Source organism: Diadema antillarum, unplaced genomic scaffold, assembly GCF_040938485.1.
Source record: "Diadema antillarum isolate AM-2024a unplaced genomic scaffold, OU_Dant_1.0 seq00000324_RagTag, whole genome shotgun sequence".
Lineage (NCBI taxonomy): Eukaryota > Metazoa > Echinodermata > Echinoidea > Diadematoida > Diadematidae > Diadema > Diadema antillarum.
The window spans coordinates 257,516-277,864 of record NW_027271343.1 but is presented as its reverse complement, the minus strand read 5'-3'; the positions used below and the strand labels follow the sequence as shown (position 1 = coordinate 277,864).

Genomic DNA, 20,349 nt, shown 5'->3' with positions numbered 1-20,349 from the left:
GCTAACAATACGTGTGAGATGCACATAGAATCTAGTAGGGGTCTATTAAAACTAGATATTCTCTAGGCCTAATACTTTTTAGTTCGGAAAAGACAAACTCTAAAGTCTAGCATTAGCAAACTAGTGTTAGGGTTTGTTTTACGAACTTTCTGTCGTTTATTCTAAAGGTTCGTTACTATAGGGTCTAGAACCTTAGTTTGTTAATCCGACAAAGAATCAAATAGAAATATGGATCTTGGTAGGGCCTATAAAAATACGACGTTTCGTTAGTCCGAAAATGAAAGGAAATTCAAACATTCATTTACTGAGTATCGAAACATAATTGAAGCACATTTTGTCAATCCAAAAGTGGAAAAAGTGAGTCCACTTGGGGTGTATACAAACGTTAGAATATGTCTAGACCTAGTTAACGTTAGATTTTAGAGGCAAGGGCCGGTATTCAAATCCATACTTAAGTCAAATACTTATACTTAAATCAAGTATTTTACTTAAGAAAAGTAATTTGTTTAAAAATGCGATTCAGTTCCCGCTAAGTATTATACTTGGCTAAGACAGATTTTGTCGCAATTTTATTACTTAAGTATTTTACTTAAAGTAATAAAATTGCAGAGTGACGTCATTCATGTTAAGTATTATACTTAAGATAAGAAATGCTCGTAGGTTACTTAAGATAAGAAATGCTGGTAGGTTGTTTGCCACTTGGCAATTGGATTTGAGCTGGGGAAGACGTGGCCATGGCAGCTCTTCTCCATCTCCATGAGAACTACCAATTGGGAAGGGAGAGAATACACAGACGACTTCATCCGTTGCAAATCTACAATGACGTTGAATTAATCAAGCGCTACAGATTCAACGGGGAGGGTATCCACTACATTACTAATCTTATCCGACACGACATCACACCGAAAGGAAATAACAACCATCCTATTGACCCAATAGACAAAGTTTGCATAGCCCTTCATGTTTTAGCCACTGGATGTTTCCAGAGAACAGACGGAGACACGCTTGGAATCTCTCAGGCGTCTGTATCACGGATTGTCCAGACAGTCTGCACGGCACTTACCGACAGGTTACCACACTTTGTTCGCCTTCCTCAAGGACATGAGCAAGTGGAGAACATGATGAAGTTTTATCAGATAGCAAGGTTTCCTGGCGTGATCGGGTTGATCGACGGAACTCATGTCAAGATACAAGCACCAACTGAGGATGAGCACCAATTTGTTAATCGCAAACGTTTTCACAGCATCAACGTTCAGGTAGTGCTAGACGCAGATGCAAAGATCATCAATCTGAATGCACAATGGCCAGGAAGTGTTCATGATTCGAGGTAATAAAAATCATCTATCTTTCAAATTTAATTAATCATTGTGATTCGATTTTGTTTAAAACATGTGTCACTGTGGTATATGGGACATTCTCACATAAAGTGTTAGTTCAATTTCAGTCAGAGTGAAACCCCGAAATCAGCAACAAAATAATGAGTCAAAACTTGTCTTCATATACGTGCACAAACAATAATAGATGCCGGGTATTCAACAAAAAAAAAAAAAAAAGGACAGTAGATTCTCAACGCATTAAGGGCATGAACAATGTAACATTGGCACGTAATTGTGAACACAGTGCTCTATGAAACCATAAAACAGATACGTAACCGAAATTTATAACTGATTAACTCCATAATATTTGTAGTTTGAACCAGATGTTACACAAGAGTAAGGCGTTCCATACTTGCACTTTTCGCTGTATTGATTGATGAGTTAAGTCTAAATAGTTATAATTTCTTAGTGGAAAAGTAAGCAAAGAAAATGGGATTCCATCGGGAGTCGAACCCGAGACCTCCGGATTGCTAGACCGGTGCTCTACCGACTGAGCTATAGAAAGCCTATAGTAGTTATAATTTCCAAACATTTTATTATATCCACGCCAAACGAAGTTTGAAGCGGGTATACATATATATATATATATATATATAATGTATGTATTATGTATATATTATATATATATGTATATGTATATATATATATATATATATATATACACATAATATATGAAGCGGTGTGATGGCAGGCGGTGGTTGGTCCGTTGCAAAATCTTGCGTCGCGAAGTCCTACAGTTTTGAATCAATGTAAATGAAAGTTTAGAGGAAGTTATGATATTGAGGAATATATGTGTAAGATAGGATTTTTGTGTTCGTCTGTAAATGCGTTGCCATGGTAACCACTTGCATTTATTCCACAATATTCAAGCAATTAAGAACAAAATTAGTATCTCGGAAGATGATAGCACAGGCGAAGTAAAGCTTTACTGAAGACATTTTGCTTTAACTCGCTATAGCAGGTTTGATTGGCTTTGTTTTTCTTTGTTTTTCCAGACAATAGAAGTAACAATGCCGTTATTCGCTTAATTTTCATGTTTTGAAACTAATTTCCCCTAAAAAGTGGGGGTATATTTGTTCTGGCCATCCCCCTCCCCCTCCATCATAGTAGGGGGGGGTGCATACCCCCATTCCCCAAATCAGCCACTGGTTGGGGAAACATATTTTCAGTTTTTGAAAGCTTCAGCTGATTATGGCCATAGTTTATATCCATACAAAAAAAAAAAAACACACACACACACACACACACATTTTCTGATTTATTGATTTAGCAGACGTAATCAACTTTTTTTTCTTCTTGAGAGGAGTGTAAAATTAATTGATAAGTCGAAAATTATTCATTTTAGGGTGCTTCGCGAGAGTGGACTACAGGAGGTACTGCAGGACAGTGAAGGACACCTCCTAGGAGACAGTGGCTATCCTCTCAAGTGCTGGCTTCTTACTCCAATCGCTCGTCTATCGGATGATGCAGAAGAAAGGTATAAATTCCATAAAACCACACTCATGAAGAATAATTGCATTAATTTGAGGTTTCATAAAAAGTTAGGTATCTTGAGAAGCTTGTAAAATCGAAGTTTAGTCAAAATTGGACTCATTGGAGCAAAGTTATGCCAGTTTTTAAAGCGTTACGGACGGACGGACGTTTAACAAATGGCACGCAAAATTAGAGTGGACAGGGACGTGAGCAACTACCCACAAGTGCAATTTAAGAATGACTATCCCCATTATGTTTAAATGCATTTTTATGCCTGTCCAAGTGGTAATCCGACATAATATGCTCCGGCGACAGTTGCTCCGGCGAAATCTCTCATCCGAGAGAATTAGGGTTATGATTATGAAAGGGTTTTTGGTTGAAGATAGGGACTGGGCTAGGGTTAGGTTCAGGGTTAGCATTGTGATTCCCGTGGGAGCTATTATTGCATATGCCAGAGCATAAGTCGGGCATTCTTACAAGTGTGCAAATACATAATATGAGAATGGATTGTGTGTTTGTGTCATTATTGCCTTACACATTACTGTACTTGATTCGAAATACACGTGATTGCACGAGTGTGTGTGTGTGTGTGTGTGTGTGAGTGTGTGTGTGCGTGTGTGCGTGTGTGGGTGTGTTGGTGATGCTGATAGCTTTGTTACTGGTGTAGTAAGTTGTAAAGATGCACGAAGAAATTTTCTCATCTTCGAAATCTTCAATTAGAAAAAAAAAATACCATTGTGAAGCAGTAAAATTTACCTTGGATATATATTTCAACAAAATGAACACTAGTCTTGGTCCTGTTTGTTGAACCAAGAATATGAGGCATAACCACATATGAGGTATTATGTGAATGCTTTCCTCCATTGTTACCACAGATACAACTTGGCACATAAGCGAACACGCTGTCTCGTGGAGAGAGGAATTGGTCAACTGAAGAGAAGGTTTCATTGCCTTCATGGTGAATTAAGGTAAAAAATAGAACTAAAAGATCTATTCAAATATTCTGCACAAATAGTGGATGACAGCACACTATCAATATATCTAAGCTTTAAAAATATCATATTAATAAATAACTGGCATATTGTATTGACATTATATAAAAAGAAATTTTGCTTTAGTCATGAAATGGCAACTGCACAGTGATAATTTTTGGGGTAAAATCCATCAAATAAGAAAGTTAAGAAAGTTGTAAGTGCAGTACAGTTTCAAGAAAATTGAAAATACATACATATTTCAAGGGGTGTAATTTTCACAGTGGGGCCTGTTTTAAAATTGTCGTAAAGCATGTTGGACGTACGCGCGGGACAGAATTTCGTTTTGATTTGGCTGTCATTTTTTAATCGGAGATACATTTATTAAATCAATATCATTGTACTTCAATATATAAGAATATCTTCAAAATTATCCTTTTTCAATTTGTGCAGTGCTGCAAAAACCGACCATGTCGTACCTTTCAAAATGATATTCTATAAAAAGTTTGGCTTTTACAGATGATGAAACATGTGAAGGGAATTGATATTTTATCAATGAGGACATGTGATACCTCCCTAAAAAGTGAATATCGTGTCCGAGAAAACTGTGAAAATTAGTTTGGTTTTGAGGGGTGACCAATTAGAAACACGCCCAGTGGCACTTTCACCTTCTCCCTCTCCGACAACTCCCTAATCAATTAAGAAATCCCTAATTTTCTTTTTTTTTAAGGTTAAGTCTGATTGTTATTCTATACATGATGTATCATACATTCCAGGATGAGTGAAGTTAAAATATTATTAGAAAGGCTGGATATACATGTATATATTTTTAATTAGATCGTCTACTTGACAAATCGTTGCTGAGGGGATCACAACACTAATATTGATATTGTGCAAGTTCAATAACATTGTGAGCCATATCATTGCTATATGAATTTACACCAACTTCAAACTTCCACAACTTTCGTATTATTGGCGACTGAAAAACAGTGCACAATATACATTTTCAAGCTCTTAAAAAGGGTTATTCGCCAGTGGAAAATATGAGAGAAATAGATATTAATGGGTTTTTTTTTGGGGGGGGAGCTGATAAATAAAGTTTCAAATTTTTGCGAGCGAGCCTAAAATTTAGGTATTTCAGCTTAAGGGCACGGAATATTTGATTATCATATTGTATAATTCTAATCAGGATATAGGGGAAATATATGACGTATATAGGAAACACATGATTCTCTTCAATATTTGGTTGATAATTTAAGTAATTATTAATATTGTGATGATGACTGGCTTTATGAATCACTTATATTGAATAACTGAAAAATTGACAAAGCATACGAGTTTGTGTAAGCAAGTTCAGCGAGGCATTTCCCCATATTTTTCTTCATATTTGCGCAGGTAGGAAATGATTAGACTTTTTTTCAGTTATGAGGGGGATGATGGAGGAGGGGGGGGGGGTGATAACGCATGAACACCGTCCCCCACCTCTTTTTTTCTTGGGGGGGGGAGGGGAATCATGATATATACCCCTTCAAAAATAAGCATTTAAATACAAAGGTTTCCCCTTTTTTCTTTTTCCTTTTTCTGCGCCCTCCTGAAGTGGCGCCCGAGGCATATGCCCCCCCCCCCCCTTGCCCCCCGCTAGATACGCCACTGATTTAAGTCAATCTTTCACTGTCAGATTTGTGGATTCATACCCTCTCAATCATATCGACTTGTAAATTGTGTGTAGATGCTCTTCTTTACCAAGTAGATGGCGAAAATTTCAATACTAAATTTTTCCATAATTCCTTTTTTTTTTTTTTTTGTTATAGAGCTTTATGAGAGCTTTGCACATCCATCTACATTATAGGTACAAACCTGAGAAAGCCAGCTGCATAGTAGCAGCATGTGCCATTCTACACAACCTTGCCAAAGACATGAGGATTCCACTCATTGCCGAGGACATCCAGGGATATGATCAACCCGATCAGGAACTACATCAAGGAATGAATCACAACGTTCCACGGGCCTACAGACGTCACATAGTAGAATCCCACTTTTAGTTAGAATGCACACAATTATGGAATAATTATGTGGATGGATACATCTATGTGGCTGGATAATTTCGTAAAAAGATATATCCTTTTGCAGGCTCTAAATTAATGTTGATCACGCCTCCTCGTGAAGTATGTAATTATCACTCACAATCTAATACCATGATGAACGTATTGTACAATCCTTGTTACCTAGGCAACTGTTAAACTATTACTTGCAGCTGAAAAGTATAAGAATACAAGTGAAATAGACACAACAGTTAGCTCATTTGTACCGAAAAGATCACTGTATCGCCAATGGTATGCTGTACTGTTATGTATAAAATTTTGAGGGGCAGAGTTTTGAATTTTCTTTTGTTTAGTCACATTGCAAGTTGATAGCATGTTATATATTTGAATGATTTTACTGGTACAGTTGTTACACTGTTATCAGAACGAGCTAAGGAAATATTCATCATTTGACATCATGAAGGAAAGCTCCCCATCAAAACCCAAAGCCATGATTATTTCACCCATTTTCTATATTGGTACTTGCATCTCAAAAACAAGGAGTATTCTGTGTTCTTACTAAGATAATTTGCAAGTACAATTATAGAATATGCTGTTGTAATTATCAGCAGGCATTGTATATAATATTGTATACCAAATTGTAATACAGTTTATCATTACAAGCATGCATAAATACCTGCTGACGAGACGCAAATATACAGAATTGTGAAAGATTGCGAGCGGCACAAGCAAATTTACAAAATTTTAAAGTTTTAAACTACCAAAGAGGAAAATTTTTCGATAATTTTCTTGGTTACTTTTAATACTATTTCGTCCTTACATTGGCTCTATATGTCGGTTCGCATGTAACAATAAAACACAGAAAAAACATTATGGGGGGGGGAGGTAAGGGTTAATTTTCCTTTTGGCCCCCCTTTGGCTACCCTCTTTATATCATGTAGTCAATAGATATATTCAACAATATTAATACTTATGAAATCGTATACCAGTTTTAAATTCTTTCCAAAGAGAAGGATAAAAATGCGACTATTTCTTCTGCTCATGAACAATCCCTGAAATTTATCAAAGAATCTGAAAAAATTACTTTGTGTGTCTGTGATAAATTGACATGGGTTGCCATTATGCGTCATTTACCACAGGTAAACCCCATTACATCAAGGTCATTGGGACTGCCAATTTTTCCTTGTTACAACCTGTACCTCGTTATAAACATTATATGCATCTTTTTAACATTTCAATATGTCCAATTGAAAATTGGACTGGTAAAATATCCTCGTTAAAGACGGTATCTCGTTATATCGCACCTCATTATTACGGGGTTTTCCTGTACATGTAATTATTGCTAAATTCCATTTCATTGGAAACTCGTTATAGGGAGGTCATTGGAACCTAAAATTTTTACGCGCTATTTTCCATTGTATCTCGTAAAAAATAACAATTATTAATAAACAAGACAATGCAAAGCAAATATTGTCAGTGAGACCTGCACAATTACGTTGTTACAGAAGACTCATATTATCACGAAGTCCTTCGGGACCGGCACTTTTATTGTTAAAAATAATTTTTGTTATAACTGGGAATATTTGCTTTTCTCTTATCTGTTGGGATGGGAATGGCTACGTTTGAACTGAAATCTGGTTATACACGTACCTGTGTTTGTTATAACGCGAGTCCCCTGTATATGGGTATTCATTCATATTAGATCTCCTTATATCGAGTTTCCAATGTATTTTCATTACTATTGTTATTATCATTATTACATATACTATTGTCACTGTAATCATTATCATTATTATTGTCATCATTATTATTACCTTCATTATTATCATTATTATCATCCCCATCACTGAAGGTTAGATTTCACTTTAAGGGGAAACTTAATTAAACCGAACAATGGACTTTAATCCATCAACCTAGAAATCTGTTTAAGGGGAAAATGCCCTACAATATGCTGAAAGTTGTGCTCCCATGGACAATGATAGAAGACAGAAACTTTCCCCTTAACACTGGAAATAGAGTTGTTGTTGTTGTTATACAGGGCGTGTTTCAATAAATTATCTTCCCTAACAAGTCATAACCAACATATTTCAAAAATTTTCTTGCAAACGATGTAAGTTCTCACTTTAGGGAAGTATCACAGCTGCTACTTGATTTAACATGCAGTCCTGGCAACAAATAATTTCATTAGAATAATGGAACCTTTCAGAATATTCCTGAATATACTCAAATATTAGGGAATGTGCATTTGGAAAATGGTATGCTGAATAGATGTTATTTCATGATCTGTATTATACGTAATTGATTGAATAGAATATGAACATAAAAGGTGAAATAAGGTTATTTTTGTTGACTCCATCTGACATGATCATTTCTTGTAGCCTGCGACAAATTTAGAAAAAATTACATTTGGGGAGATGCTCTTACATTTTACAAAACACATGCATGCTCTCACTATGCATACAGAAGAATGTAAGCTAATACAGTGGAAACTCAATATAACGAGATGGTCGGGACCGAGTCATTTTCCTCGTTACAGCCGATATCTCGTTATATCAGTAGGCATAAAAGAAAGCATAACATAAAGACATTAATTTGCACATGTGGGACTACCCATCATATTTCAATCAATACTAATAACTTGATATTGTTTGTGAGGGAATTACTCACCTTTATGGGTAAGAAGATGTTTTTTGCCAAGGAAATCCAATATCAATAATGTGTTTCTTAATTATAGATGTTTGAATTTGTAAATTTGTATAGCTTGCGATTGTATCATGCAAGATCGTCTGTGGATTGGTATGTGGTTATAGTATGGGTGTGTGTTGTATGGAAAGCTTGAATATGGTCTAAACAATGCTGTGTGTTTGTGTGACACATTCTGTATACGTACATTATGACTGCGTGTGTGTGAAGATGGGGAATTCCCCACGTAGAAAGCCAATCACAGCATCAGATTTCCTCACACCTGCTAAACGTCATGATGATGTGATGTATACATATGGCTGTCCCACCACATTTTTTGCATGCATCAGTGTGCACGCACACACACACTTACACGTACAACATGCAGTGCTAGCTGGAGTGCACTGAAGGAAAATAATGATGTGTGTACAAGACAGTTTTCGGCACATCAAGCTTTACAATCTCGGAAGATGATAGCACAGGCGAAGTAAAGCTTTACTGAAGACATTTTGCTTTAACTCGCTATAGCAGGTTTGATTGGCTTTGTTTTTCTTTGTTTGGAAGTCAGAAATTTATCTCATTATAGCAGTTATTTCGTTATAGCCGATCTCGCTATAAGAGTAGCATTTTACATAGACTTGTGTGGAGGAAATTTGGGATCGGGAAAATTTCTTCATTATAACCGATATCTCGTTATAGCAGTGTTCGTTATACCGAGTTTCCCCTGTAGCTACCTACTCCAGGATCAAAAATGAGAGGCACATTTGCCATAAAATTCAATCCAAAAAGGAGTTGGTTTCAATCACATTCTTAAATACATTCTAGTTACATTCAATTACATTTTCAATGACATTCCAGGATTAGCCAGAGCAATTCTTAAAGGTACATGCAGGGGATCCCATTTGCAACTTGCAAGCCACTGAAAATCTTTCCCAAATTTCTTCTACAGATGGCTTCTGACCCCAGAACAACATCTGTGAAGTTTAAACTAACAATATTTCATAGAACAGGAATAGGAAGCAAAAATATATCCTAGATTTTCCTTAATTGTCCCCGCCGAATGAGTTCGAGCAGGGCTCCGTACGTGTGTGTGTCCGTCCGTCCGTCTGTCCGTCCGTCCGTCCGTCTGTGCGTCCGTGTGTGATCAAACTGTTCAATTTGCTACTTCTCTGTCATTTATGAGCCAATTTTGATTCTGTTTGCTTTATGTGATAGCACTACATGGGAGCTTTGAAACTTCTACACAAAATTTCAGTTGTGACCTTTGACCTTGACCATTGACCTATATTGTACATTTTGCTTCAAAATGCTACTCCTTCGCCATTTCTAACCCGATTTTGATTCCGTTTGCTTTATGTGATGGCACTAGGTGAGGGCTTCAAAACTTCTACATAGAATTTTGACCTTTGACTTCTTTGACGTTTGACCTTGGTTTTTTACCTATATTGTACATTGAATACAAAATGCTACTCCTTCGCCATTTCTAACCCGATTTCGATTCCGTTTGCTTGGTGATGGCACTAGGTGAGGGCTTCAAAACTTCTACACAGAATTTTGACCTTTGACTTCTTTGACCTTGATTTTTTACCTATATTGTACATTTTGCCACTAAATGCTACTTCCGGCGGGGACATATGTTACGCATCGCGTAATTTCTACTTTTCCTTGTTTTGAATTCGGAGTTAACCCCACATGAAATTAAATATCAATCAATTATCATAAATTACATTATTATTACAATAACTTACATTAAATGTATGATGGTTCTCTATCGATATTTACTTTAAAATGGCACTAAGTTTGCAAATTATCAGGCTTTAAAGATAATATGAAGTTTTGGTACCTTTACAAAGTTTCCCTGAGATTGCCTTGTCTTAGTTTGTGTTTCAGGTTAAAGTACCTTTCATATAACCAACACAGTGAGACTTACTCGCCCCAAAGTGCTCTCATATCTTAGTAATCATGCAATAATGGTTTCGGATATTATCGACGCTGTACAACGTCAATAAATACTAACGGCTCGTTCGAATCGTTCGAATCTTTATATAGCTCCCTCAACGATCATTCTGCGTGTAACTCGTGAGAACCGGATCGCCAGCACAGAACTTGTGTAGAGTTCTGTGACCGCCAGTTATCCGGGCAGTGCCGCAGCGCTAACACTCCTCTGAAGCTGTTTGTGCGATGCGGTAATGCGTGCATGCATGCGAGCGGTATGTACAGTGCCGACAATGCGTGATCACAGATTATGGTACATGAGGCGAGGATGTACGACTAGGACTAGTAGTATGGTACACGAAGACGGGTTTGACATAGAGCAGCCATTGCAGGAGGGAAACAAAAACAAATACGAAGACCATAAACAGTGGTCAATCCTGCCGGAGGGGAAAAAAAGACGAGTATAGCTGCGGCAACTTTGAGGCGATCAGATATGCATCAGTATACTTTGTATACTACTAGGCGCTGCGTTTTACTCACCACCGGCCACCCTGGTTAGATCGAGGCTCGTTATGCAGCGAAGCACGGATTATACATACAGATTGTACGCGCACACAACTTGACAACACTGCGGTGGTGAGAAGTGACTTGCTGTGCTGCCAAATAAGACAGTATAGTTCCTACATGATATTTTAATGTAGTTAGATATTTTTAATATTGTCTGAATTCATATGTTGGTAAACTCTCGTGATTTTAGAGGCTCCACCACAGTGCTAGACTATCACGCGGACTTGCTATGAGATAGATGACATCTACCTTGTAAGCAGCCTTAGCATGCCCTGTTCAGCAGTCGATCGTTTTACCAGGGAGGTGGTTTACCGGGGAGACGGGAACTCTCTATTCATTCAGTACTGTACATGAAGGAAGACATTACCTCAACCAGCTCCCAGCCCGACCAGATGCATGCATGAATGCAATACCAGCTCGCGCTGGTTTACGTTTGGAACAGCAACACACACACACACACACACACTCACATACACACACTCACATACACACACAGTACACACACACACACACACACATACTCACAAGCACACTAACACCAGGGAGTGTTCCAGTCCATCTGTCTTGACACGGGTACTGAAATAGATCGAACGTTTATTGACCTTGAGTCGGGTCAGACTCACAAAAAAAGAGGAAGAAGAAACCACGCCAGAGATGGAGTGATCAGATTGCAGGGAGACAGAGAGAGAGAGAGAGAGGAAGAGGGAAAGACACATTTTCACAACCCTGCCTCGTTATGACGCAATCGTGGAGAACAGTGCCAGTAGCTCCATGATACAGTCGAGGATGGAATCAGAGCTTGAAGCTCCTTGATGGAATAAAGCCCATCCCATACTCACTACTATAGGACTGACAGAGTTTGGATCCTGAACAAGTCACAGCAGCTTCAGCATAAACGAGTTGTTTTTTGTTTTGTTTTGTTTTTTCAAATCCAAAGTCGGTCAGTCATAGTCGTGAGTCGTATTCCAATAGTGTGCGGCGGGCTTAGGATATGTAGGTCACTCTTTGGCCTTTAGTTCGGCCTGCACTAATTTATTCATTTATTTATTTTATTTTATTTTTTATTTTTTGTATTTCAAAGTTACGTTGGTGTTTTCATTATGCAGATGGTGCATTATAGTAGGCCTATGATAAGTGGCCTATTGGCCCCAAAACATGATTTTAGACTGAAAATAATCCGAGTTACGTGTTTGTTTTTTTATTTTTTATTTTTACATACAGATTATATTCAGATTGACAGTGTAAATCATTAATCGATTGATTTTCAAGGAAAATGGACTTACCGGATTATTTTTTTCTTTCGAACACGCTCTTCTTCCTTCAGAGAAACACAAAACCTCCACATTCAACTCCAAAGGGAGGAAAATCAAGCTGCGCATACCGAGGTTGAGGTAACATAAGTAAATCCAAGTTCTGTGAGTTTCAGAGGAATATCGCAAGATCTTGTGGGTGGTATACTAGTACTTTAGTAAGCTTCAGTTTGATTGTAGTTATGAACTACCTATTTACGACGCCAGTGTAGCCACGGGTATGAGCATGTCGCTGTAATAATATTGTGCGACACAACAGAAGCCTGCAACATTGTGTGCGACATCCTCGAGAATTGGCGACATGCATGTTCTAACTATATAAGTGTTATCAAATTTGTGAAAAACACGTGTAAAACTTGTGGGACGACAAACTCATATGTTGGCTGAACTCTATTTCATTTTTTTTAAAAGAATATTTTATTCTCCATCAATGGTATTTCGTTTATGCATCGATACAAGGTACTCCATCATCTCTTTATTGTTTTAGGGGGTTTCGTGTTGACAAAGTCGAGTATTTGGCTGCAAAAATTGCGGTGAGCTACCTGTGGTGTATGGCTGGTGCGTGTTCCACGTGTTTATAGGGCATAGTGAAAATTCAAGGAAAAAAAAAAACCTACAACCCAAACGAATTGAAACAGAACGCGCAGTACGGGGAAAAGACACTGCGTGCGAACATCTTCATTAAAAAAAAAAATAAAAAAAAAAATGTCGCTACGGCGACAGGTGTATGCCTCCGCAATAATGCAGGTCTATAGTACAATGTCTTGACCATGTGTGATGACAGTTTCACACAATTGGCAAGATATTAAAATGACAGGTTTGCCACAAATGTGCTGAATGTTCACTTTCCTAGAACTATCAATTGGATGAATGATTAAAACGTCAGAGTGCAGGTATTTGGGGGAACTGATGATTTTTACTGGACTTTTGACCCTTTTATAAGTTTATGCATTGAGTAATTTTCAAGGTATTGAGAAAAAATATAAATTCAGTATCAAATGGTAAAATATTATTATCTAAACCTGGCCTTTGACCTTTGACCTCACAGTTCCAAAGAGAATCACTGTTAGGTAGAACATGCATAAATATGTAAGTTTCATGATAATACCTTGAGTTACTTTTGAGATATGGAGGAAGAAGTGCAATTTAGCACTTTCACTTGACCTTTGACCTTTTGGCACGAAACTTCCCGCAGAATATATATTGGGTTATACATGCATACATCAAGTTAAAAAAATCCTCCAGGCATTGCATAAATATAAGAAAAGTAGTGATATTTTGAGGAGTTGACCTTGAACTTTGACCCCTGACCTTTGACCCATGACCCCCAACTTCCCTAGATAATCACTGCCCATCGGTTCATATATATACTAAGTTCCATGAAGATACCTTGAACCATTTGCGAGATATGGAGAAAAACATGAAATTTCAACCTTTTTTCACAAAATAACCTGTGACCTTTGACCTTTGACCCCGTGACCCTAAAATCCAAACAAAGTATTATCCCCCAGGATATACCCTCGTACCAAGTTTGATGCAAAACCACCTCACGGTTCTTGAGATATTGACAAAAACAAAACGGGACGGACGTACGGACGGACGTACGGACGGACGGACGCCCCGAAAACAATGCCTCCGGCCACTTCGTTGGCGGAGAAAAGAGAAAAGAGCAAAATCCCACGATAGCAAGGTGCCACAGACTTGGCAAAGAGGGGGGGGGGGGAGGGGGAGGGGGAGGGGGAGGGGGAGGGGGAGGGGGAGGGGGAGGGGGAGGGGGGAGGGCGGGGGGTAAACCACAAATCCGCGCGGTGGCGCATTCCTGCTGAGGTCATAAACAGTCTGGGGCCTGCGGGAATGAAAAGGATGTTTCGAAGCGAGCTCAAGTCGAAGACTCCGGGGAAGACCACTGGCAGGATTGCAATCGTTACCTGATTCTACATTTCTTTCAATCAATTGACGTAAAATAATGTCATTTTTTCTATTTTCTTTATATCTTTCCTGAAATATATCCCACTGCCCTCCAAAGGGGGAAGATTCTCTATCATTATTCTTTCTTTTCTGACGGTGACTCAGAGGTGCTTGATTATAAAAAGGGAAAATCATGTTACTGTTCGTCACTCTGCAAGTTCGTTGTTCTGAGAGAGAAACACTTTCGTTATTTTTATGGTTCCTTGATTCGAACACGGGTGTTCGTTCATCCTGAAACGAAATAAATTTCGTACCACGTATAGGACCTAATTCGTTTTCAGAATAAAAATGTTCGGATTATAACTAACGCCTTCATATTCGGAGCAACAAATGGATCTGGAACAGGAATTTGGGGACCCGGATTGACGAACCTTATACATGACGTGTACTTATCCCCCAAAGTAATGGATACCGTGCAAAGAAATTAACGATGTCAAAAAGGGAGATTAGTTTCCCGCCAATTCCCCCTTCCGTCAATACTAAGGCTCCTACTACGGAAGTATAGGTCTGTCTCTCGTTGCTCGATAAAGAAAAAGAAAAAGAAATGAACAACGTCAAAATAAACAAGAACAGAATAAACGCATGTTCGCCTATCGTGGGGCATCTATGCAATACTGTTACCTTGGATGATATCCTCACCCTCACCATCGTGTAATTCCTATATAAGAAAGCAATTAATAATTATGTTTTGCACTGGATGTTATGAAAATGTATGTGATCTGGTATCCCGACGTAATGTAAATGATTATGTTACATGAAGAGGGCTGTTCGTGGGTGGTATTCGAATACTGTTTTGTATAATTATGATTTCGTTATGTGTAGATTATGTGCGTATAATAAGAGTTTCATTTTAAATGGAGTTTCAATCAATTTTATTATTCATGTCAAATTGGATTCCTCGGAAGACCATCACGACCATGAATGCCGAGTTGCGAGCAGGGCAATCCATACGTTTACCTTTGGTTATAATACCATGTTATTATAGTTGAAATGTATCATTGTTACCTTGGGACTTTACGGTGAATCATTTATTAACAGACAATCAAATATCTCCCACTGCCCAAGGGGAAACATATCAAACTAAGAATGACATTCATTTTTGCTTTTAAGATTTCCCCTCCCGTCTGACAATAATTTTCTGAAACATCCACCAGTGCCGGATGTAGAATGTTTATTCCGAAGGTGATATCCGACAATGAAGTACAAAGGCTTGATACTCCGATGAATTAGAATCACAAGCTTACGCAATGCTATTTTACGAAGAACACTCTTCGGATATAGGTTGAAGATTAGTGCCTAAACATTACCTATAAACCAAAACAATCGTAGCATATGTATACTAGCTAGGCCTTCTAAATAACCAATAAAACATTTAAACGAATTAATAATTGCCTATAAATAATCGGCAGCACCCCTCAAGTATTTCAAGAAACAACTATATGTCTTGTGCAAAACAATTCCTGCATATTTTTTGAATGTGGCAAGATATAATGCGAACATGAGATTGTGAGTTATAAGAACAATTTCAATATTGAGCTGAGTTCAGCAGATGTCATAAAATATCTTCAGATCTCGTTCATGAGGACATGCCAGCAGAATTTGGGTAAATGAAATGCAGCCATTTCCACTGGAACTAATGGTAGATCAATGTTATTGCCGTATCCTTGGAGTAAAATGTCGCCGGGGCGCGGGACAATTCATTGTGGTGTCTTCGAAGGAAACATCACCGGAGCAAGTGTTGGTGGTTCAGTCGTCGGCGGAGCAATCACTGTCGACGGAGCAGATGTCGTTGGGGTGATGTTGTGGAGCACATTCTCGCGGAGCGAATTAATGTCAGTGGAGCATAAAGACTGACCTCTCTTTGATACATACGTATACTCATGGACACAAAAGAAACATTAGCCAATGGTATAAAGGGTATAGTGGTCGGACATTTCCATCGCCTTGATGTTACCATTTTGCAAAGAATCTACAAATTTTAGTAACATACATTCACCAAAATTAATGTCATACCGTACATTTCTGGATGCTGAAAATAATTAGAAGCTGACCTATTTCACTCAGCGTGACAAAGGTGAAAAGTTTACGTTTTCTCTGTTGTTCCGGATTAAAGAAAAACAAAATAACGTCATCATGATTAATTTCCTATTATGACAATGTGTGGGAAGGGATAATGTGTTATTCATATTTTTTGCGGTACATCAATGATCATTGATGCGACTTGACTTGACATCATCTTGAAGTTCATCAGGACGTGTTTCCAGTGACGTTCATTTACTGGTGCTATATAGGGACAGCATGTCATGTCTTTACGGAGCGTTGTTCAATCTGTTAAAAACAATATAAAAAACATACATAACGATATGTGCACAGGAAATTACAATCCTCTGATAATTTATGACAATAATAATGAGATGTGATGTTTATGGCTTATTTGCAATACATTGCACTCCCGTTACAACGAACACGGTAATAACGAAGCAAAACTTCTGTTCCCAAAATGTTCGCCATTAAAGTCTGTGTTAAAAAAATTCGCTTATAACGAACACGTTTATAGCGAAATTTTCGTTATAACGAAGTCTTTTCCGAGCGCCACTGACAAAGAAAAACAAAAGAAATGTGCTCTGTTATAACGAAATGCGGATCGCTTCCGAAAATACGTAGCGGAACAAGCATTTATAGCGTCTCTGCGTGGGCGAATGCTTCACAATACTGCGTTTTCGATCCGTGTGTCACGCACAAGTTTTCGAGGAGAACTTGCATTATTGTTAAACAATCTGACAATAATCTGAAATTGAGTAAGGTTCCTTATTACAAAACACAAAGATTCTGATACACCTAAATGTCCGTTAGTTCGGAAATGAAACAGTGTTTGTTCACGAACATTTTGGCGTTATTCCAAAGATTCGTTATTCCGAAAAAAAAAAATAAAAATATGGTTATTATTACGACGGTGCGTTTGTCCGAAAATGATAGGAATTCCAAACATTCATTAATTGGAACATTAAAAAAACAACAACCTAAAACAACAACAAAACAAAAAAAAAACCCCAAAACAAACAAACAAACAAAAAACGTTTCGTTAATCCAGAAAAGAAAAGGTAAGTCCACTAACAAATCTTAGGAATTGCAAACCTTATAATCGTCTTATAAGAAAACTGAACCTTCGAAATACGTAACCTGTGTCGTTTTTTTTTTTTAATTAACAAACCTTCCACGGAATGACAAACTTTATTACATTTTCGGATTAAAAAACCTTCGCAACAACGAACCTTCGGAATAGTGATCCTTTCTCAGTTAGTAAATTACAAACCTTTGGAATGACGAACCTGATCATTTTAATTTCCGATCGACGAACCTTCGGACATTACAAACAACTTTATGCTCTCTTTTAATTGTAATATTCAAACGAAATTTAAAAGGTCCCATTCCATTTTACATAGCTTTCCAGTGTATTCAGCAAACAGAACATCATAATTTATATGCGTGGTTTCCTTGTTTTCGTGTAATATTGTATTTGTTCGGTTATAACGAAACTTCGTTACAACGAAAGAAAACTGCCCCCATGCCCCCTATAGGGTATAGTTAGTTCTCTTTTCTTTTAAAATGTATATCATCAAGGTTCTGCAGTGACCACGGGTATATTATTTTTTGATATTTGTTTTTAGGAAGGAAACAACCCCGTAACGAGGGGGCATTGGTGGCACGAGAAACTGAAGGGGAAAAAATGCATGGGGGAGCCTTTTTTTTCCTATTCAGCCGATTAATCCCGAGTGGGGCACCAGAAAGAAATAAAAAAGAAAGGATGCAATATATATATCTTATATATATATCTTATCTTATATATATATATATATATATATATATATATATACGTGTGATACATACCTGATGGCATACGTGTAGAGCTGTCCACCGTTGCTTGTTATACCGGTCGAACACGAAGCCACCTCGATCACTACTGATTATAGCTTACTATAACACGAAGCCCCCTCGATCTCCATTGGGATTGTGTTATGTGAAAGAGATTGCATAAGATTATGCTCTTGTCATGACATTTGTCATCATGAAAAAAGGGAAAAGACGGTCGCACAATCACAGATGGAAGAGGTCTTTGATTTGCTTTGTTGTTGTTGTTGTTGACAAAATTGTCTCACAGAATCACCTGATAAGCAAACAAACCAGTCCTCTTCACATTAATTTTTTTCTGCCAATTCTCTCCACAAAATTGGCCGCTAAGCAAAAACAACAACAACAAAAAATAATACAAACAGAACCAGCACATGACTGTGGTAATCAATTCCATCAAATCACCTGCCCAAACAACCAGCAAACATGTTATACATAAAAACGCATATTAGGCCCTACTAATTGTAAAAACAAACAGTCAGTAAAACAACTAGAAAACATAACATTTCGGAATACGTCTTTCTTGGTCAATCAGGCCTGCGCATACTACGCTACGAAAAAAAAAAAATAAGAAAAAAATGTCCGGCATAAAATGCTACATGCCAAGCGTCAATATCCATGATAGGCCTATGCCTACTCTGATGGCAACGTTGACCATGTAGATAATCGTCATTAACAATCGGATTTTCTATATTATGTTAGTTAGCGATTTTTTTTTTCTTTTTGACTAGACAGCCCATTCATTGTCAGAATGAGCAAAAGAAAAAAAAAGGCTGTGAAGACTTTTTTAAAAAATAATTTCTTTCATTTTTTTTTTAAATCTTGACCTGACAGCACATATGTCGAGAGAAGTGTTTTTCTTCGATAAGCATATAAACATGGCAATTGAACATTATTCTAGAAGAACGCTACATGTATACCATCTTGCAGCACAGTTCCGTCACACACTCTTTGACTGCACACAGTACACAGGTACCACGTGAATGGAGCAATGAAGCAAAAACAAACAAAAACGAAAACAAAAACCCGAAAACAATAATAATCTAAACAGGATTAGCATTTCTGTACAATCTGTCGACAAATCATCTGCTCAAACAAAAAACATTGTCGCGTTCTGCACAAAACGCATATAGGCCCTACTAAATCTGTAAAACAACAACAACAAAATAAATAACCCGAACCTTTCGGAATCCATATAATTCTTTGACACTCAGACCTATGCTATTTACGCTAAGAAAAAATGGACAAATGGAAAAATGTCAAGCATAAATGCTACGTTGCAACTGATATACGTCGATGTAGGGCAATTTGTCAATCAGCTGCAATGAAAACATCTCGACGGAAGAATTTCATGAATTTGAATAAAATCAATGCTTCGTGCCAAGCGTCATGTACTGCACCAACTCTGGCAACGTATAGTGTATAGACGATCATAAAACAACCGAGCTGGGTTTGTTTTTGTTGTTGTTGGTTTGTTGTTGATGTTTTAGTTAGGTTTAGTCGGCGATTGTTTTCTTTTTTTACTTGACAGCTGATTTATCGACATAATCGGCCAAAAAAAGGAAAAAAAAGTGCAGACAATTTTTGATTTCAAACAACAAAACCCAAAATAATATTAATAGTAATCAAAACAGGATTAGTGGTCATCAATATTATTCTGTCAACAGATCGCCTGACAAAACAAAACAAAACAAAACGAAAACACAATTAAACACGTCTTCCATAAAACGCATATAGGCCCAACTAATTTGAAAAAACAATCAGTAAAAGTACGCTGAGAAAAAAAGAAGAAGAAAAGGAATGAAATTAAGAAAGAAATGCTCAGCATATACAGGCTGAAGCGTCAACTATGGCAACGTTGACCGTGTGTAGATCATCAAGCTGTTTTTACTTCTGTAGGTTTAGTTGACGATATTTAGTGCATTTTTTTTTTTATTGGACTGCTCATTTAGGCTATGGACAGAGTTGGCAAAAACGATGCAAAGATTGTTATTGATTTTTTGATTTGGCTTGTCAGCACTTACGGCGAGAGAATTGCTTTTCTTTCATCATAAATGATATAGTGTAAAAACCATGGCAAATTGAACAAGACCCTGTCGCCATTACACGCCGGCCG

The 20,349-nt window shown here is 37.5% G+C and overlaps 1 protein-coding gene across 1 annotated transcript; it reads left to right on the top strand.

The window, feature by feature from the left end:
• The first annotated feature begins 574 nt into the window (after window positions 1–574).
• Window positions 575–3,311, top strand: LOC139730637 (putative nuclease HARBI1). Its single transcript, XM_071641493.1, has 3 exons — window positions 575–1,327; window positions 2,722–2,853; window positions 3,305–3,311. The coding sequence occupies exons 1-3, from the start codon at window positions 735–737 to the stop codon at window positions 3,309–3,311; spliced, it is 732 nt and encodes a 243-aa protein (XP_071497594.1). The 5' UTR covers window positions 575–734.
• The last annotated feature ends 17,038 nt before the right edge of the window (window positions 3,312–20,349 follow it).